This window comes from Equus asinus, chromosome 5 (genome assembly GCF_041296235.1).
Source record: "Equus asinus isolate D_3611 breed Donkey chromosome 5, EquAss-T2T_v2, whole genome shotgun sequence".
NCBI lineage: Eukaryota > Metazoa > Chordata > Mammalia > Perissodactyla > Equidae > Equus > Equus asinus.
This window is the reverse complement of record NC_091794.1, coordinates 89056508-89077870: the sequence shown is the minus strand read 5'-3', so window position 1 is coordinate 89077870 and position 21363 is coordinate 89056508. Positions and strand designations below refer to the sequence as shown.

At 46.7% G+C, this 21363-nt stretch overlaps 1 protein-coding gene and 1 long non-coding RNA gene across 4 annotated transcripts in view; one reads left to right on the top strand and one right to left on the bottom strand.

Annotated features, from left to right (window-relative positions):
- AZIN2 (antizyme inhibitor 2) overlaps positions 1 to 20018 on the top strand; it is a 41536-nt gene extending 21518 nt beyond the window's left edge. For 2 of the 3 annotated variants that reach the window (XM_070510412.1, XM_014837881.3), the window contains 2 exons: positions 9820 to 10034; positions 12890 to 13369. In XM_070510412.1, coding sequence (XP_070366513.1) covers positions 9820 to 10034; positions 12890 to 13028 — 354 coding nt within the window. In that variant the 3' untranslated portion in view covers positions 13029 to 13369. Of the gene's footprint in view, positions 1 to 9819; positions 10035 to 12889; positions 13370 to 19790 lie in introns of those variants that run through there. The other variant, XM_070510411.1, reaches the window with a different exon arrangement.
- On the bottom strand, positions 13198 to 18133 carry LOC123285787 (uncharacterized). Its single transcript, XR_006527763.2, has 3 exons — positions 15931 to 18133; positions 15584 to 15709; positions 13198 to 13327 (listed from the first exon to the last, which is right to left on the bottom strand). It is a non-coding gene; the product is annotated as an uncharacterized lncRNA (long non-coding RNA).
- Positions 20019 to 21363: the final 1345 nt, after the last annotated feature.

Genomic DNA, 21363 nt, shown 5'->3' with positions numbered 1-21363 from the left:
ATTCCATAAATGTGTATTAGCACTTCACAAGTGCAAGGCATAGTTGGGTGTGGGGAGGGACCCAGAGAGGGCAAGTACCATGAGGGTTTTGCAAGAATCTTGGGAAGCAAAATTCAACGTACAAGCTTCAGTCACCCCAGTCCATATGGAGATACCTTCCATCTGTTACCAAGATTGGGCTTTCTCCTTTGCCATTATATTTTTTTCTAGTTATTTACGGCTAAAAAAGTGTGACTCCAGGGGGCCAGCCCCATGGCCGAGTGGTTGAGTTTGGCACACTCTGCTTCAGCAGCCCAGGTGTAGTTCCTGGGTGCAGACCTACAACACTCGTTGGTGGCCATGCTGTGGTGGTGACCCACATACAAAAAAGAGGAAGTCTGGCACAGATGTTAGCTCAGGGCAAATCTTCCTCAGCAAAAAAAAAAAGTGTGACTCTGTCTGGAATGTATTGCAATAGCACTTATCAAGTGTGGGTCTGGTTAGTTCTTATCTTAAAAATTCTTAATGATATCTGACTCTTTTTTGTTTTATTTCTGCTTTGCCATACTGTACATTAGTTTTATTTTTTTTTGCAACTCTCTCTAGTCTTTATCCTGTCCTTTTGCTTATTTTTTCCTTTGCTCAGCCTATTCCACCCTGTTTTGACAACAGCTTTGTGCTGTGTTTATAAAGCTGGCAGGGGACCTTCTATTTCCAGCAATGTGGTAGTCTAGATACTCTCAACAGCCTCCCCACTGACAACAAAGAAAACTGTATCCTGACTTACAAGAAAGCAGGGGATCTTCAACGGTCAAAACTTAAGTGAAAGCAGGAATCTCCATTTCACTTAGAGTACATGCCAGTCAACCCACCAGCCAGAGGGATTCTTTGAAAATGTAAGTCGAATCATGTCTCTCCTCACCTAAGACCCTGCTCTGGCTCCCGCCTCACTCCAAATTAAAGCCAAAGTCCTGAGGGTGGCTTCCAAGGCCCTTTGTGACCAGTCCCTGCCTCCTCTCTGACCGCATCCATCACCACTCTCCCTCTTGTTTGCCCTGCTCCACTCACACCGGCCTCCTTGCGGTTCCTTCAGCTCACCAGGCACGTTCCTGCCTTAGCACCTTTGCACCGGCTTTCCCTCTGCCTGGGTCACTTTTCTTCCAAGTGCCACACTGCTTCACCCCTTCACCTCCTTAGGTCTTGCTCAAAGGTCACCTCCTCAGTGGGGGCTACCCTGACACCTTGCACTTTATTTAATGCCACAACCTGTCACTCCTCCTGCTCTATTCTTTCTTTTATTTGGTAGCACTCATTACCTTCTAACATAGTACATAATTTACTTCTTTATTTTGTTGTTTGCCTCCCTCCTGCTAGACTGTAAACCCCATGAGGACACTAGTGTGTCCCAAGCACACACAACAGTGGTTGTTCAAATATGTGTTAAATGAATTGACTAATCCAGAGAGAAAACCTAACTCTCAAGCTGGCTTTCTCTCTGGGGGTGTATGCTGAATCCTTGTAGCAATGATCTTCAGTGATGTATCAGTGATCTTCTGTGTGTTCCTAGGTACTAGTCAAGATGGAGAATCTGATAGGATCCCTCATCTAAAGCTGGGAACCCTCCCAAAGTACATCATCATTAGTTTAAGAGTAAACTAGGAAAAAACCCTGTCCCACAGAGGAAGATAGCATGAAAAGTTGTCTGTCTTGATCTTGTTAGTGGTTGGAAAAGGGCAAAAAGAATTTACAACCATAAGTCAGGACTTTCTTGGGTTTGTTGCCCAAATTCACATTAACTGTGTGGTCTGAAAAACCTCAAGCCTAGAATTTGTTTTATCTTGCAGAAGCAAACACAAATTCTCTCTGGAGGAGGAATCCTCAACCTAGCCTTTTAATAATTCTCACAGATAAAGTTCCAAGGTACATGAGCTCACAGTCAAAAAAATCACAAAACACAAAGAAACAAGTCACCATGAGGGGAAACCAGCAGAAGCAACAGACAGCAGAATCAGACCTGCAATTACTTCCTGTATTGGAATTATCAGATGCTAAAAATAAAAAATATTTACAGTGTTTAAAGAAATAGAAAATATGACCAAACAATATGCAAATATTTTGCAGATTTTAAAAAGGACTATACAGAACTTCTAGAAGTGAAAATTATGAAAATTGAAATCCACAGGGTAAGCAGGATTTTAGAGACAGCTGAAGAGACAATTAGAGAACAGGAAGATAGAGCTGAAGAAACTATGCAAATGTAGCATAAAGAAACAGAGATAGAAAATGAGAAAGACAAAGGAAGTGGTTGATAGACTGAGAGAGTGTAATGTCTAATTGTAGTTTAAGAAAGAGAGAGTATCAGGATACAGAAACTACACTAGTAATTTCAATAGGGAAATCTTAATATAAAGAAGTGCTAACTTTAAAGAAGTTAAATTACTCAAAGGGGTAAGAGCAGTTATTACCCCTGGTAAGGGAGCGTGAACAAGGAAGAAACTTAGAGGAGGGCTCCTCGCTCCAAGGCTGAAATTGAAACCTTTGAGGAGAGGCTGTGACTATCACTGGGACATGCAGCCTATCAGTGGCACAGAAATTTCCAGAGGGGGCCCACCACAACCAAATCACGGGAGCAGCCTGCTGCTGAGCAGAGGGGATGCTTGCTGGAAGGTGCGGGCCAAGGCCGAACTGTGAGGGCCACTGAGATGAACGCTGCCTGACCCTCATACACTGAGCCATGGGTGGGCACACAGAAAATGGCATGCTAGACGAGGGAAAGTCCTTTCTTCCTGATATGTCCTTGCAGTGTTTTTCCAGCAACCTGTACTGACAAAGCCTAACACAGAATTAGCTGGAAAAGAAGAAATGTCTAGCTCCAGTATCTCAAAGCAGGGCAAAGAAGGGTGGATTTGGAGCTGAGAGGGAACAAAATTAGTAGCTGCCAGAGTTAATAGAAACAATGGGAGAGAGGAATACATATTCTCAGACTCAGGAAACCCAATAGACCAAATACATTACCTAAAAATAAATCCACACCCAGACAACATATCAGTGAAGCTGAATACCAAAGACAAAGAGAAGGTCTAAAAACTAGTGAGAGAAATGAGACAGAAGAATATCTCTAGACGGATGATAGACTTACACCTTATTTTTCTCCCATAACAATGGAAGGCAGAAGATAGTGGAATAACAGCTTCAATATATCAACCTAGAATCTTATATCCAGCAAAACTGTTTTTCAAGAATGAGTATGAAGTATAGGCATTTTCAGACAAGTGAATACTGAGAGACAATTTCACTACCGGAAATTCTAAAGGATGTGTTTCAGGCATAAGGAAAATGATTCCAGATGGATAGGCTGAGTTTCAAGAAGGAATGGTGAGCAAAGATAGATAAATATGTGGGTAAACCCAAAGAATCATTGACTGTCACCACCACCACTACCAACAACAATAACATCTAATTTATGGGGTTTTAAAATAGGTTGTAGTTATGACTAGCTTCTGCTGTGAGTAGCAGATCCAAAATTCCATGACTTGAACAAGATGTTGAGGTTTACTTCACTCTCATGCAAATGTCTGGATTCAGGCAATTCAGAGCTGGTGTAGTGGTTTCATAGTCACATGGAACCATAAGGCTTCCAGCTGTACCTATTTCTAGGTGTCACCTACATCATCGTAGGTACAAATGGAAGCTCCAGCTATTATAGGAAAGAATAGGTGAAGTCCATGTGCCAGTTGTCTTTTAAGGGAATTTCCTGAAAGTAGCCACATAATATTTATGCTTCTATCCCATGAACATAACTAAGATCTTAGTCCCATGGCCATAACTATCTGCAAGGAAAATTTGGAAATATAGTCGTTATCCTAAGTGCACATGCGTTCAGAAAAAATTGAGGGTTGGAATTGCTGGGGTAGGCAGCAAGCAGCCTCTGCCACAAATAAGATAGAATAAACCACTCAAGAGCAATAGAATGTAAGTTGGGAGGTACAGCGGCCAAGTTGGCGTTCTAAGGTCTTGAGTTGTTTGAGAGGAAGGTAAAGATATTGATTAATTGTAGACTTTGTTAGGCATGCATGTTAAATGTAAATGTCTAGAGTAACCACTAAAATAATAGAACTCGATTATACAACTTCCAACACTGAGTTTGTTTTAATTAGTTTAGTTTGGATAGCAACATAAAAAAACAGACCAGCAAAACATAGTTGAGAGCGCAGAAAAGACCCATGCATATCTGGAAACTTGCTTTTGACAGGCCTTGCAAAGCAGATCACTGGGGACTGTTTAACATGTGACTCTAGGACACCTGATGGTCCAGACGCAAAAAATGACATTGGCTCCTTATCTCACACCGTCCATGAGTATAAATTCCAGAAACCAACACAGGACCTTGAAATAGGGAAGAACAGTGAAGAATGTCTTAAAAACCAAAAAGGAAAAGACTGATGTTTGTCTACATTAAAACGAAGAGCTTCTGTTTGTGTGTTAGTGAAAGTAAGGAGGTCATCACAAACTGAGAAAAACAGTGAAACACATATATAATTGATAAGGGATTAGCAGACAGAATGTACGAAGGATTGTTTAAAAAGAAAGAGACGAATAAGAGTCTTAAGAAAATAAGCAAAAAAAGCAATGCGAAGTAGAAAGCAATCGAAATATGGGCAAAAGGATTTAACAGCCAGTTCACAGAAGAGGAAAGCCACAGAGAAAACGAAAAGGTGCTCACCTCGTTGGTTTTTGCTTTGTTCTTTTTAGATCGGCACCTGAGCTAACATCTGTTGCCACTCTTCTTTTTTTCTCCTTCTTCTTCTTGTCCCCAAAGCCCCGCAGTACATGGTTGCATATTCTAGTTGTAGGTCCTTCTAGTTGTGGCTTGTGGGACGCCGCCTCAGCATGGCCTGATGAGTGGTGCCATGTCCGTGCCCAGGATCTGAACCGGCGAAACCCTGGGCTGCCAAAGTGGAGTGCATGAATTTAACCACTCAGCCACAGAGCCGGCCCCTCAACCTCACTGGTAATCAAGGAGATGAAAATGAAAATAAGACACTATTTTCTACCAATTAGTTTAGAGAAAAAAATGAAAAGCATGACAATATCAAGTGTTTGTGAGGATGGAGAGTAGCTGGATCTCTTAGACACTGCAGGATGGACATCGGTTTTCTACTTTGGGAAACAAATTGGCATTCTTCAGATAAAGTTAGATGTGTTTATACCCTCCCTCCCAGCAAGTTCCTAGGTATGTATTGTAAAGAAACTCCTGGCATGTGTGTTTGAAGAGTTATATCAGAATGTTCACAGGGGCAATTTTTATAATATAAAACATTGGAGACAATGCTAATGTTGTTGTAGGTTAATAGATAAATAAATTACAGTGTATTCCATACAATTAATTCTATGCAGCAAATTGTGAATGACGGCTATATGCATCAGTTGGATGAATCTTGGAAATGTGAGTTTCAAGAAAACAAAAGAACAAGCTACAGCGATTGCATCCTTTATAATGTCATTGATATAAGTTTCAAAAGTATGCAAAACTAAATACTATATTGTTTAGGGTTAGGTATATTTGTGTAAAACGAGAATAATGAAAATAAGATTCAAGATAATGGTTACATCTGAAGGGGTTAGGGTGGGCCACACAGGGGGTTTCAAAGATACCGAAAATTTTGTATTTCTTTAGCTGGGTGGTAGGTACATAGATAGTCATTTTATTGTTATTTTTTTATCTTACACATGATTCAGATTCTCTTTTGTATGAATTAAATATTTAACAAAAAATTGAGGCTGTCATCATTGCTTATGAATATTCTTTGTAAGGTTCACGTTTCTTCTTTTATTGCACTGTTTCTAACATTTAGGAAAATATCTTGGGGATTTTAATTAGTAGTGGCTTATTTAATCTATTCACTGAATTGGGGAGAATTCTCTGTTTTGCTTTACTAAGTTTTTCCAGCTAGGAGAGGGTAGAGGTCTTGCATTTTCTTTCTCCCATGAACCTTTTATTATTTTCTTTGAATAAGTATTATTGTGACCCAAGTACCTCTAAGAATTTCATAACTTAATGTGTTCATTTCTGTTGTGAGAGGAAACAGTTGCCTGTGTTTCCGAGCTAAGATGCTGGCTTACACGCTGAAACTCACTGATTTCCCGTAACTACTTCCCTCCCCTTTGGATTTTCCAGGTGGGCAAACCTTATCTGTAACGTAATACCTTATTTCTTCATTTTCTATATATTATACCTTTTGGTTTCTTTTTTTTCCTAATAGCTCTTGCCAGCATTTCTCATGATATATAAAATAGGAATGATGACAGAAAGCTTCAGACTCAGAGTCAGAAGAATTGAGTTTGAGTCCTGACTCTCATATAGTAGCTGAGTCACATTAGGCAAGTTACTCAATCTCTCTGAGCCTTGTTTCTCTCGTTTCTTCATCTGGAAAACGAGGGGGCTAAACTTTAATTACTCAGGTTGCTTCTGGTTCTGAGATGAGGCCATTCTAGCGTACCTCCATTAAGTTAGAGTTGGCTCCTTATTTTAAATAGTCTCTCTTCATCGTGGGGTTTGGTTTGTCCGTAGTTTTAATCAAGAATAGACGCTACAGGTTATTGAATGCCATGTTGACATGTATTGGGAAAATTACATTTGAATTGTAGATCTCTGTTTTCCATATTATGACAAAGCTGGTGGTCGGCTTGCTCGTATTGCCCCTGCCTTCCGTTTAGACATAAATTATCTGATCATTGAAGGCAGTTTTTTGAAAATGAGTGTGGATTTGGTTAGCTAAGGTTTCATTTTGGATTTTGGCCTGTATGTTCACAAGTCAGATTTTGACCGTAGGTTTTTGTTCTGTTTTCTTTTTTCCTTTTTCTGTGCTGCCCTTGTTTGTTCTCCTTTTTCCTTTTAAAGTACTTTTGTACGATTTATGTAGTACGGGAATTACTGATTTATTCTTTAAAAGCTGGGGAGTTATTTAGGGACTCCATCAGGGCCATGTGCCACTTTAAATGTTTGCCCTGTGTCTTCTGTGGATGTGCTCACATAGTGGGCCTCTGGGACAATGGCAGCCAGTCGGTGCAGCTAGAAGCCCCCTGGTCTGGGACCACTCAGAGTTGTGCTACTAACTTCCTCCAGAACCTGGAGCAGGTCACTTCCTCTCTCTGAGTCTTCTCTTCTGTAAAATGGAAATTGCAGCTGCCTCCCCGGTGAGGCTTGGAGTAGTGGTGGGCATGCTTTGTCAACTAGGAAGCCTCTGCCCTCTCACACAGAGGGGGGCCTAGTAGCAGACTGAGCATCTTATATTTTTACAGGTGCATGTCCATTTCCACTTAGTTTTTGGAGTAAATGCCTCACACGTGCCTTGTAAGAGACTCACAAGCCTGTCGTCACATGCTTTTGGAATATTTATTTTGCAGATTCCTTGTTTTTTTTCCCTGAGGAAGATTGGCCCTGAGCTAACACCTGTGCCAATCTTCCTCTGTTTTGTATGTGGGTCACCACCACAGCATGGCTGATGAGTGGTTTAGGTCCATGCCTGGGATCCGAACCTACGAACCTGGGCCACCAAAGCAGACCATGCTAAACTTAACTGCTACGCCACAGCGCTGGCCCCTTGCAGATTCTTTTTTTAAAAAGGTAATAGCTTTAAATAGTAAAAGGGTAGCTTTGCATTATTTCCTGTGAAGTTTTAAAACCTTTTCTTCCCCACCAATTTTTAACTTATGCCACTAATAAGAAGTGAGAGAACCCTAACTTATAACTCAATGGTGCTGTTTCTTTTTACTTTATTGTGGAAGAAGCTTGAAATCTATTTTCTTGAGGATCCTCGTGGATACATTTATATAGCATTCCCTCCCAAATCTTTAAAAGTTAGCTTAATGTTTTTTAACAAATGGACATAAGGGAAATAATTCAGAGCAATCGAGATTAATTTCACTCATTAACAGAAAGCTTGTAGACAAGAATGTTTGGTCATGTGAACGAGGATGTATTTCTTGGTCTCCTCTTCCTAGAATGGGAGCTTCATGAGCATAGGACCTTGTTCTTTTGTGTTTGCTGCTGCATCCCTGGCTCCTAGTCAGGACCTGGCACATAGTAGTTGCTCAATAAGTGTTAATTGAATGAATGAATGAACGAATATAGGATAATTCTCATTCTTGATTTTAATAATGTGTGCATCTTTTTCTTTATTAATGAGACTAATGGCTTATTAATTAACTTTTTGTCAAATGCTTGAACATTATTTCTGCTTATGAAGTTTGTGACTTTTCTTTCTCAATTTTACTCATTCCTGGTGCTGGTAAGGTATTGAAACACCTTTCCTTTTCCCCTATTGGTCTTCTCCACTGCCTCGTTCTAGGCTTTCTGGAACGGCTTCTATTCCTCCCTTCCTCCCTCCCTCCCTTTCTCCTTCCCTCCTTCTGTCCTTCCTTCCTTCTTTCTCATCACTCATGTATTTCTCATTCATTCACTTAAAAGATATTATTCAAAAAAGCACCTACTCTGTGTTCTAGACTGCTAGGCAGGGAGGAGATGGGGTGAACAAGATGGTCATGATCTCTGGGCTCATGGAATTTATAGTCTGACATGGAAGACAGCCCTGAGCAGATACATTTCACAAAGATCAAAGTATAAATTACGGTAAATGCTCTGGAGGCAAAGCTTGTGGGAACATGGAGCTTTAGCAAAGGCTTCCACGAGGCTGTTTTAGGTAAGATCTAAAGGGAAATTAGGAGGTGGCAGATTTGGGTCCTCAGGGAACAGCATGGGGGGAGCTTGGATGTGGGGGAAGGGAATCAGGGTTCCCTGGGGAGCCCAGAGCACCTGGTGTACCTGGAACATGGTGAGTCAGCGGAGGGCGGGGCCTCCGAGGGCATAGTCAGGACCCGCTCGCATCCATCTTTCAGTCATGACTCTTCCTCTGGGACCTGCCTGGGAGGATCCGGCACTGTGACAAATTGCACTGATATCTTGGTTGTCCGCAAATGGTCTGTGTTACAGATTTCTTTTCCGGATTTTGAAGAAAAAATTTAAGATTTTAAGAAAAAATTTAAAATTTTATGTAACTGGTAGTTGTGTCTTTGGGCAAGTCACTTAGCCTCTCAGAGCCTCAGTTTCCCTGAAAGGAGGAATTATGCCCATCCCGTGGGGTCCTCTGTGACCTCTCCCAGGTCACCCTGTGACTATCTGTTGGAGGCCCATCTTCCTCGCCAGAGTGAGGGCCCGAGGGAGGGTGGGTCTAACTCACCTGTGTACGTCTGGCCCCTGTGCCTGGCCAGGGAGACCCTCACAGAAAGGGGAGTCCCAGGGCTAGGCCCAGAGGACAAGCTGAATTTGAGGAAGGCAGAAGGGCTGCGGAAGTGTGGACACACCCAGGGTCTGGAAAGTGGGCGAGACGCCAGTGAAGACTGAAGCCGAGAGGTGACAGCAACAACAAGAACAATAATAACCATAGTGCCAACTTACTGGGCCCTGGCTGTGTGTCAGGTGCTGTTCTAAACGCTCTACCTGTGCTCACTTATCCTTTCTGCAACGCTAAGAGGTAGGCGCTAAAATTATTCCCATTTTACAAATGAGCAAACTAAGGCACAGAGGGATAAAGTACCTTGCCCAAGGTCACACAGCTAGCAAGTGTTGGAGCCTGGATTTAAGATCAGGCTTTGTGGCTTCATAGTGTAAGAGGCAATGAATGTAGAGAAGTGGGAGGGCCTTAAATGCCAGGCCAGGAGACCCATCCAGTCTTTATCCAATTGGCTATGGAGCCTTGGAAGGCTTGCGAGGGAGGCAGTGCTGAGGCTGTGCGCAGAATGCCCAGGAGAGCTGAATGTGGCCATCCCTCCCTCCTGCAGAAACCATCCACGGAGCAGCCCCTGTACAGCAGCAGCCTGTGGGGCCCGGCGGTCGATGGCTGTGACTGTGTGGCTGAGGGCCTGTGGCTGCCGCAACTACACGTAGGGGACTGGCTGGTCTTTGAACACATGGGCGCCTACACCGTGGGCATGGGTTCCCGCCTCGGGGAGACCCAGACCTGCCGCGTCACCTATGCCATGTCCCGTTTGGCCTGGTAAGGGGGCCCTGCTGGGAAACGGAGGAGGGGAGGAGAAGGGAGCAGCCTGGGCAGAGGCAATGAGGGAAAGCTGAGACCGAGCTGCCCTTGAGAAACGTGGAGCCCCGTGAGACGCAGAGAGGAAGGAGGCACTCCTGATAATACTGGGTGGCGGGGTGGGCTGCGCAGGCTTAGAGCCCTCCCTGAGGCCCAGACCTACCTCCCTGAGGAAGCTACAAGGAAGTCAAGCCGGGTGGAGGAATGGGAGCGAGGCAGTAGGAGGTGGGAGGGGGTTCCAGGCAGAAGGAACAGGAAGCAAGCTTGCTGCCTTCAAGAAACTACATGAGGTTGTTCAAGGCTGGAGAGGAAGCAGGGCTGGATGTGGGAAGGGCCTTGAAGGCTGAGTGAAGGGCTCTGAGCCATGGGAAACATGGACTAGTCTGAAGCAGGGTGACATGGTCTGATCTGGATTTTGGGAGGACCACTCTGGCTTCTGTGTGGAGTGAGGGAGGACAAGGGTGGATGTGGACAGAGCTCACCAGTCCAGTGGCTGCTCGGTGACCCAGGAAAGACGCCTGCTCACTGAGCCTGCGTCTTCCCAGCTAGAAAATGAGAATAACACTCGCCCTGCTCGCCTCACCAGGCTAGCGCTGGGACCCAGTGAGGCGAGAGAAGGGCAGACAGAAAGAAGTCACCTTGGTTGAACCCTCTGTCAGGCATCTCATGATTACCTCCCCTCACCCACACAAAACTCTGTGGGACCAGTGTTATCACAAACTGAGAGGTCACTTGCTTGAGGTCACACAGCTGGTCAGTGGCGAAGAACCCCCGTTGGGGGACTGGGGAGACGGCTACGGAGCGCAGAGCAGAGGGAGAGGCTTTTGTGCTGGGCCTCAGGAGTGAGTGTAGCCTGTGTCTGAGGGACACGTGGGTGCTTGAGGGCCCCCCAGGAACAATGCTACCAAACCCCAAGCCTGACAGGGCTCAGTATCCGTCTCATTTCATTCATGGGGTCAACACACCTTTGTTGTTTCTACTCCTTGCAGGAGTACGAGACAGGCTGATGCTGCCATTTGACATCGGGGGTCTTTGGTCAAGGCCTAAAGAACAAACTTACAAAGGCAACCACACGCAGGCTTCCTTATCCCATCCTGGCTCCATCACAGCAGATGGGCGGGGGAGGGTGCAGGGAACAGTGGCCCCCATTACTAGGAACAACATGTTCTGATGTACTGAAACGGCCTTGTCAAAAAACTCCCCATATCAAACGAGCTTCATCAAAACATCCTGCCTTAGTGCCTGGCTCTGTGCCGGGCCCTAGGGGGTATGAGAGCATCTAAGACAGAGCGAGCGAGGCGCAGACCTGCACACACGGACACTGGCATAGAGAGTGCAGAGGTCACTGGGGAGGGAGGGACAGCAGACCAGGAAGGGGTGGTCAGGGCTGCTTCTCATGAGGTACCACCTGATGGGTAAGGGGAGGTTAGACAGGCACAGGAGGGCCAGGCAAGCTGACAGGAGGGTGGCCCGGGCTGAGAGGTGTGGGGTCTTGAAAGAGTCCAGTTCATTCGAAGAAATGCTCTGGCTGGCTGGAGTGGCATGTGAGGGAAACTGGATCAAGAAGAACCTTGGAGGCCCAGACTGGACTTGATCTTGAAGGCAACAGGGAGTCACTGAGGGGTTTTAAGAAACTGGACCAACTCATTTTGAAAGATAAGGAGACAGACAGAGGGCGCTTGGCCTGGAGGGCCTTCCACCCGGAAGGGAACAGCCCGACTGGGCTCTGTGCAAAGATACTGACTACTGACTTGCTGTCAAATTGTGCACATCAGCAAAGAGGGAGGCCTTCCTGCAAGTGCGAGACTGGAAAGCGCAGGCCCGAGAGCGGAGAGACGCCACTGGCGACTCAAGGGCAGAGATTTGCCTTTTGGAAAAGACGAACTTAGGCCAGAATGGTCTGGAGGAGGCAGGAGCAGATCAGGGGAACTGCAGACGGTGGCGGCAGTGGGAGTGGAGAGAAGTGGGTACCTGTGAGGATGTTCAGGAGCTGGCCTTCTCAAGGATTGACTGGGTGCGGGAACAAGATTCCCAGCTTGTGGCTAGAGCAGCTGAGCAGATGACAGAGCCATTTATCAAGATGGGCAGGCAGGAAGAGAAACAGTTTGTAGGATTTTTTTTTTTTTTTCGAGGAAGATTAGCCCTGAACTAACATGTGCCAATCCTCCTCTTTTCACTGAGGAAGACTGGCCCTGAGCTAACATCCGTGCCCATCTTCCTCTACTTTATATGTGGGATGCCTACCACAGTATGGCTTGCCAAGCAGTGCCATGTCCACACCTGGGATCCGAACCAGCAAACCCTGGGCCGCCAAAGTGGAACATGCGCACTTAACCGCTGCACCACTGGGCCAGCCCCCTGTAGGATTTTTTGAGGGAGCCAGGAAATGAATTTTGTTTTAAGTCCTAAGCCTGGGGGATGAAGAACGTGGGCTTTGGAGTAAGAGAGTTGGGTTGAATCCTAGTTCTACCACCTTCTAGGGATGTGACGTTGGACAGGTCACTTCTCTCTGAGTCTCAGTGTCCTCATCAGTAAATTGGGGCGATAATGCTGCCCTTTCAGGGTTTGGGGAGGATACGATTAGATAATGTAAGTCAAGTGCCTGGCACAATGTCTGCCATGGAGTAAGGGCTCCATAACTGCGGCTTCCTCTCCCTTGTTGTGGGGTGGACTACGGGGGAGAAGAGAGCAGTGGAGGAGGAGGGGTCAGCAGGCCTTACCCACTCGGGCCCTGGGCTGGGCTCTGGGGCTCAGGGGAGAACTTCTGGCCTGTGGGCCCCATGCTGGCTGCTTTCTGTGGCCCTCTCTCCCTGCAGGGAAGCACTTCGAGGGCAGCTGCTGCCTGCAGAACAGGACGAGGACGCCGAGGGTGTGTGCAAGCCTCTGTCCTGTGGCTGGGAGATCACAGACACCTTGTGCGTGGGCCCTGTGTTCACCCCGGCGAGCATCATGTGAGCGGGCCCGTTCTCCCCCCGAGAACCCCAGCAGGGCCGCAGAGATGCCTCTGGGAGAGGTGGGGAAGGCAGCGAGCAGGGGCACCCTCTGGCCAGGATTCTGGTGCCTGCTCTGCTGCCCCCCACACTCCACCTGTAGTGTTTCTGCCCTGTAAATAGGACCAGTCTTACCTCGCTGTAGTTCAAGTATGCAACATAAATCCTGTCCCTTCCAGCTGTGTCTGCCTCCTCTGCAGCGCAAAGGGCCTGGTCAGCCAGGTATAGGGGTGTCCTTGGGGTCTCCCTTGGTCTCCTTCTCACCTTTGTAAATATGAAGCAAATAAACATTTAGGTTTTTTAATACTACAGTGGAATCTGGCAGTTCAATTCACAAAGCAGCCTGGGTTAGGCCAGGGGTGAGACTTTCCAGCCTACACTGATGACCCCATGCCATCTGCTGCAGTCCTGAGCCAGCCGCAGTGTGGGCATCTCGGGGCACTGGCACCCAGCTTCTCTGACTCATCTCTCTCCTCTGCACAGGCCTCCATGCCTGGCATCACGAGGAAGGGGGAGCTGCCAGGGGTTGAGGTGGGGGTCAGAGTTGCCTCCCTTCAGCCCTGGAGCCGCAGCTCATGACTGGTGAGGGGCCTCTGTGTGAACCCAACACCCAGCCTAAGGCCTGGCCCAAAGTGGGGGCAGTCGGGTATTTGACACAGCTTCAGACAGTCATAGCAAAGATGAAGAGCAAAGAGCTGGGTGTCAGGGAGGTTTTGAGGAGACCTTGCACCCTAACTGTCCTTGCAGGCCCATAAGGCAGTAAGAGTAGTGCAAACACGAGGTGGGTGGTTTTGCCCCTTCAGGCGGGGACTGTCAGAACAGAGTTGGCCATAGAGTCTTGCCGCATCCAGCGCCATGGGCCCCAATGCTGATGTCTCTCGGACTGGCAGTTCTTTGTCAGGACAAAGATTCCTTCACACTCCTACGGTTCCAAGCTATGCACCTGGGTGTTTGAGCTGCTCAGCAAAGGAGTTCAGATTTTAGAGTTCCCCCAGCGTTATAGGGGATCGGAAAGATTTTTCTTCTGCAATTAAAAAAAATTGAGATAGAATTCACATGCCTTAAAATTCACTCTTTCAAGTGTAGAATTTAGTGCTTTTAATATCTTCACAGGGTTTGTGCAGCCATCACCACTATCTAATTCTCAAACATGTTCATCACCTCAAAAGAAACCCAGTGCCCATCAGCAGTTACTCCCTTTCCCCTTCCTTCAGTCCCAGGCAACCATGAATCTACTTTCCATCCTAGTGGATCTGCCTGTTCTGGACATTGCACCGTGCTTGTTATCTCTTCACTTGAGCTTCTCTCTGGGTAAGCCTGGTACAATGTGGGTTTTTCCCCAGACCACCAAGCAATTCTCCAACACCAGCTGGGTGTCCTACATTTCAGCTCAATTCGGACACTATCTGCCTGGAGATAGTTTCAGACTGCACAGGTTAAGGGATCAGTCCTACAAGACTCCCCTCCCTCCTTCAGATGCCAATCACCAAGTCCAGGTTGTCACCTGTGCTTCTGATCCATGGGCTATAGATCGGAGGTTCCAACAACCCCCTCCTTGGGTTCAATTATTTTGCTAGAGCGGCTCGCAGAACTCAGAGAAACATCTTACTTACTAGATTACTGGTTTATTACAAAAGGACATAACCCAGGAAGAGCCAGAAGGCAGAGATGCATGGTGCAAGGTAGGGAGAAGGGGCCTGGAGCTTCCAAACTCTCCCCTGCGTGCCACTCTCCCAGCTCCTCTGTGTGCTCACCAACCTGGGAGCTCTAGGTTTTTACGGAGTTTAAACCCTAGGTTTAAAACCCTGTCCTTTAGGTTTTTACGGAGGCTTCAATACACAGGTATGATTGATTAGATCACTGGCCACTGGTTCTTGCACTCAATCTTCAGCCCCTCTCCCCTTGCTGGAGGTTGAGGGATGGGACATAACAAAAGACACCTTTATAGCTCTCGTCACTTAGGAAATTCCAAGGATTTTAGGAGCTCTGCGCTAGGAACGGGGATGAAGACCAAGAACATAGTTCTTATTATAAAGCATGATACCACACCCGGCCCCCTTCTTTCAGTATCTCAGCCAGGCCTGGTTCCCACACGTGGCTTTGAGGTCCTCTAATGAGGCAATGTGTTCTGAGTGAACTAGGCGCTTGCCAAAAGCAGATGTGTCTCCCTTTTCCAGGGTGGGCCTCGTGTTTGATACTTTGACAACAGATAGGCTGAAAGCTCAGGACACTACGGGGCTCAGAGAGCAATCAGAAAGGGTAACTCTACTGCCCGTTATTATCCATGCAAAGCCACGTTTTGCATATTACCACACTGGGCTCAGCCCTCCATCAATGAGACTATTTCTGAGACTTCTTCCATTTCCACGCCCAAGCAGATCTGGACTCACTCATGCTTTTTTGGGGGGGGGTGAGGGGCAAACACAGGTTTTTCTGCTGGAACTGGGCATCTGCTTCCAAAGGTGGCAGGTGCCCTGCGAACGCAGCTGGCCACAGTGAGAGCCAGCCCTATCTCATTACCTTGCCTGAAGCAGGTTCACTGGGGAGAGTCCTCTGTAGCTTTTTAAAGTGACAGCAGCTGGTATGGAGTTTGAACGTATTTCTCACTGGAGCCTGTGTGCCTTTGGAGCAGACGCATGACAGGACCTTTGAAGAGATAACTGAAAGTATATTCAAAAGGGGCAGAGGGAAGAGACCCGGTGGGCTGCTGGTAGCATGCACTTCCTTCATCCCCCAGCCTGGTTAAGGCAAGCCCAGCTAGAGAACCTGACGGGGATCTGAGGGACACAGGTTGTCACTTCTGTCAATCCCTGCTCAGGAGGGAAATGCTGGCTCTCTGGGTGTCACCCTTCCCCTAGGAAACCCACCTGCCCAAGCCAGCTCATTCCAGCTGTAAAGGTCCATAGGGGAGGCAACAGGCTGGGAGTTCCCACTCAATCCTTCACTCCGTTTTAAATCCTCTTCTGGCACCTCTGTGATGAGCAGCTAAGCCCATATGAATTCAACCAGCAAAATTATCCGATACAGCCTCCTAGCAGGCAGGTATCTTTTTGAAACATGAATCCATTCTTGTCAGTCCTCTGCTGGAAATCCTTCAGTTGAGTCCCATCGTGATGCCAATAAAAGCTAAATGGCCTGAGACCTCTGCCCACCTCTCCAACCTCATCTCACGCCGCTCTTCTCTCTCCAGTCTATTGGCCTCTTTTTGGTTCCCCACATTTACCGAGTTCTTTCCTGCCTCCAGGCCTTTGCCCTGGCTGTTCCCTCAGCCTAAGCAGCTCTTCTTCCAGCTTCTCCAGGGCTGACTCATTCTCGCCATAAAGGGCTCACCTTCAATGTTGCCTTCTCAGGAAGGCCTTTTCTGAATACCCTATTCAAAGTGGCCTCCCACCTAGTTATGTGAACTCACATTTTACTGGAATTAGATTCTAAGGACAATATTTAAGGCAAGAAACACCATGCAAAAATGATCACTGAAAATCCCTTAGAAAGCTATCAGATTGGAGGCAGTGCATCATTCTCCTCTTTCTGTTCCTCCAACGTGCCCGGCACATTTCCTTATAAACCCCCAAAGCTCCATGATCTCTCTCCCTCACCCCTTCAGGTCTTTGCTCAAATGTCACCTTCTCAGTGAGGCCTTCCTGACCACCAGCTTCTTAAAAACTGTAACACTCCCACCCCAGCATTCTATCATCCCCTTCATAGTCTTACTCCCCCCCCCCCCCCCCATAGCTCAGCATCACCTACTATACATTCCATTTAGAATTAAGCTCTTAAGGGCAGAGATTTATGTTGTTCACTGCTGTGTCCTCAGTGCCTAGACCACTGCCCTACACATGGATGTCCAATAAATAACTGTTGAGTGAAGGAATTTTTCAGGTCTCAGCTTGGGCATCTCTCCTTTGTCTCTTACTCTATGCCTTCGTTAGGTACTGCTTCTCTGAGCTTTCACAGCATCCTGTATTTAACCATATTAAAGGACTGCTGGTCACAATGTAGCGTAATTTTTCTACTTGTCCTCCTGCAAATCTGTTAATTCCATAAAGACAGAGAGCGTTTCTTCCATTTGCCAATGTGATCCAAAGCCTGGGTTTGTACTTGGCACAGACTAAGGGCTTAGTGTCTTCTGAATAAACTAGTCTTGGAGGCTGTGGGGTACCCCTAAATTCCAAGGTAGGGGGAGTATCTGGCCTCCTCTCCTCAGTTCCTGAACAGTAGCCTAGACCCTGTACAGGGCAGACCACTGACCCGAGTGAACTGGGGGCCCTGTAGGCCACCTCAGGGTTACACTCAGGAAGGGTGCAGGTCGACACAACAGTGAACCTTAGGCGAGGAGGCATATAGGATGCCTCAATAGCTTTCTGCCCTTCCCCTCAGCTGGGTGACCGTAGGCTGATTGCCAGATAAATCACAGGACGCCCAGCTAGCTCTAAACTCAGATAAACAACGGATACCTTTTAGTAAACGTACATGCCTTATTCTAAAACATTATTTGTTTACCCAAAATTCAACTTTAACTGGGCGTCCTGCGTTTTATTTGCTAAATCTGGCAACCCCACCCTGGCAAGTCCCTGTCCCTCTCTGGGTTTCCTGTTCCCGATCTGCGGAACGGGGATATCTCCGAGAGACTAGCTTGCGCAACTCCTCAGGCAGAGCAAAATCCCCCAAGGGGCTATCCCTCCGCTCCGAGAGGCATGTGGGAACCGCGCTGGTCTTGGAAGACTTTCTGGCTGAGTAAATACTGAGCAAGCCCCTCCGCTGGCAGCTTGTTTTCTCATCTATCTGACCGCCTCGCGGAAACTTTATCGCTCGACCTCCACCCCCTAGAATTCTCCATCACATCCCGCAGTCTCCGCGGCCGTGGATTTCCGGCGTCGTGACGTCACTTCCGTGTCGGAGAACCTCCTAGGCTTCGAGCCACGCGCTCTCGCGCCCTCTGCCGGCCCGGAGGAGGGGCTGACTTTACCAAACAGAAGAGACAGCGGAGTCCATTGGTTGAAAGACGGCTACGCAGCTCCTGACCTCCACCAATGGAAAACCGAGCCTTCGCCGGGGGCGGGGCTCCCACGAGAAAGGGGTCAGCCCGGGACGCAGGCGGCGTGGGAAGGGGACGACCTGTCTGCCGGGGTAGAGAGGGCTGAAGTAACACCGGAAGTGCGCTCCTTGCCCACCAGTTACTTCCGCTTCTACTTCTGAAGTAGCAGGATCCTAGAGTAAAAGGGCCTGAGGGCTGTACGTTTCCAGGGGATTCGTCTCCAGTGTCCTCCCCGTCCATTTCATACCCGAGAGGAGACGCCTGATGAGTTCACGCATAAAATCAGGGGCTTTGAGCGACTTCTTGACTTCCAGGCCAAAGTGTTTCACATTTTAAACTAATAAAGGGTACTTGCTGTGTGCCATTCCTTGCCCTCGCCCTTCACTTGGATTATTTCGTTTAATCCAGACAAGCCTGTGAAGTGGATTATGACACAGGCTCCGACCCCTCACTGCCTGTGTTGGAATCCTGGTTCTGCCAGTCGTTACCTGTGTTTCCTGGTGCAAGTAACTCCCTGCGCCAGTTTCGGCATCTGTAAAATGGAATAATAGTACCTACCTCTTACCATTGTCCTAAGGATTAAATAAATTAACATATTTAAAGTGCTTAGAATGGGACTTGACTATGGTAACCATAGTAACCACTTAAGTTATTTCCATCTACAGATTAGGGAAGTGAGGCTAGATATGAAACAACTTGCCCGGAACAGATAGTAACTAGCGAAGACAGATTGGGAAGCATCTCTGTCTACTCTGGAGGTTCCTCTCAATCGCTCTTCCCACCCAGCCCTCTTCCTATGCTTAGAGGAAGCCTATGGTGACCATAATTGCCTTTACAGCAGCATATGTGTTTATTTGGTAGAACTCTATTATCAAATGGCTCTTCTCTGGGCACTTTAATAACTCCAGTTAAGATGGTGAGGCTCTATTTGTTCTGTACATCTCCAATTGAGACAGTGAAGCTCCGAGATCCATCTCCTGCTAAATCCCATTGATGTAAAAATCAGCAGAAATGAATTTCTGGACATGTCAAATTTTGAGATCCTGTGAGATATCTAAGTGGAAATAAGTACGATTTGGTGTGGTAAGTGCTGTGTTAATGGAAAGCACAGGGTGCCCAAGGTAGTTCTGATTAGAAGTAGATGTAACTGCCTGCTAGGGTTAGGAAGGACTTGGCAGAAGCCAGGGGCCTTGACGGATGAGTAGGAGTTGGCTGGGTAGGAAAGTCTGAGGAGTTAGAGGGGAGCTTTCCAGACCAGAGGAATGGTGTGTACAAGGGAATAGTGGTGTGATCATTCAGAGTCCCTTCTTGGGAACTGCAGTACAGGATGGAAGATGAGAATGAAATGGAGATTGGAGCATATTATGGAGGATTATGTCCTGGAGGTATCAGCAAGTCATCAAAAGTTCCTGAGCAGGGGAGAGAAGTCAGCTTTGTACTTAAGATGCCTCACTAGGAGGCAGTGAAGAGGGTGTGGTAGGCAGTCCTTAAGATGTTCCCAATGATCCTGCACCCCAGTATTCACACCCTGGTGTAATTCCCTCCTCTTGAGTATGGACTGGGCTTATTGATTCCATTCTAATGAACAGAGTATGTTAGAAGTGATGGGTTGTCATTTCTGAGATTAGATTACAAAAAGACTGTGATTTCTATCTTGAGTGCCCTCTCTTGCTCTCTCATACTCGCTTTTAGGAAAGACATCTACCGTGTTGTGAGCTGCCCTATGGAAAAGCCTATGTGCCAAAGAACTGATGTCGCTGTCCAAGAGCCAGCAAGTACTTGAGAACTTCTAACAGCCACATGAGTGAGCCTGGAGGGGCATCTTCCGCTAGACGAGCCTTGGATGACTGTGGCCCCAGCCAACACCTGATGGCAGCCATATGAGAGACCCTGAGCCAGAGGTACCCAGCTAAGCCACACCCAGATTCCTGACCCATAGAAACTGTGAGATAATAAATGTTTGTGGCTTTAAGTCGTAACATATTTTTAAGGTTATTTGTTATACAGCAATAAATAACTAATAGAGAGGGATTAGAATCAAAGAGAGAAAGCAGGGAGACTAGGAGGAGAAAGTTGTTGCAGGCTAGGGAAGAGATGATGAGAATCTGAATTGAGGCAGAGGCTGTGGTGATGAAGGGCAGAGGACGAATTTGAGATATATCTAGAAAAAGAATCGAAGACGTTTGGCGGTGGGAGTTGGTTGTGGGAATGAGGGAGAAGGCAGAGGAGAAAACAATGCCAATGTTTGGTAACATGGGGGATGGTATTAGCTAGATCTGCCAGCATTCAGGTCACTGAGGATGAGTTTAAAAAGTATCTCCTTGAGATTTCTGGCAACAAGAACTTAGAAAAAACAAGCAGACTCTAGGTTGGACAAAGAAAACAGCCACTGTTGTCTGGGAAAGAAATACTGCAGAAAAATAGAATCAAGGAAGTAAGAACTGGAGGGAACTCTCTTCCCTGAGTTAGATTTACTTGTCAAAGTGTATGGTGTACCATACACTCTCCTCTTCATCCAATCATTCATTCAGCAAATATTTACTAAGTGCTTTCTCTGTGCTTGTCACTGTTCCAGGCACGGGGGACACAAAAGTGAGCATAAAAGTCCCTTGCCTTTATGGTGTTCATATCTTGGTTGTGGGAAGAGAAACAAAATTTTTAGCTTCTGGTGGTCACTCTCTTACATATTGCTTTTGCCTTAATCTTTAATGATTTCAACATACACAGTGATGATCCTTCCAACCATTGTCCTCTCAGTTTCTTGACCTCCTTCAAAGATCTTGTCCCCTCTCTACCTCAGCCACTCACTCCCATGGTCATACTCTAGACCCTGCCATGAATCTAATTCTATATGCAACCTCTCCTGTCTTTCCAGTTATACTCCCTCTTATTCTAACTCCATCAATCCTTCAATGCCAGAAACTGAAATCTAGTAATCCTACATTTTGCATTGTCTCTCTCCCTGTTAATATCCTCTCTTCTAACTGTATCAGTCAGAATAGACTAGGATACACTGCAGTAACAAGCAACCCTAAAATTTCAATGGCTTACATTTTAAGTCTTAACACGGTAAAGCTTCACACTACTTGAACATTGTATTTCAACATGCTTATCATAGTCAGAAACCCAAGCTGATTGAAAAGTCATCATCTCAAATAATGCTGGTCACTACGCCAGAGGGAAAAGAGAACTCTGGAGGGTCTTGTTGGCAATTAAATGCTCCAGCTAGGATCTGTTATCATCTGGTCGGCCAGAACCAGTCATA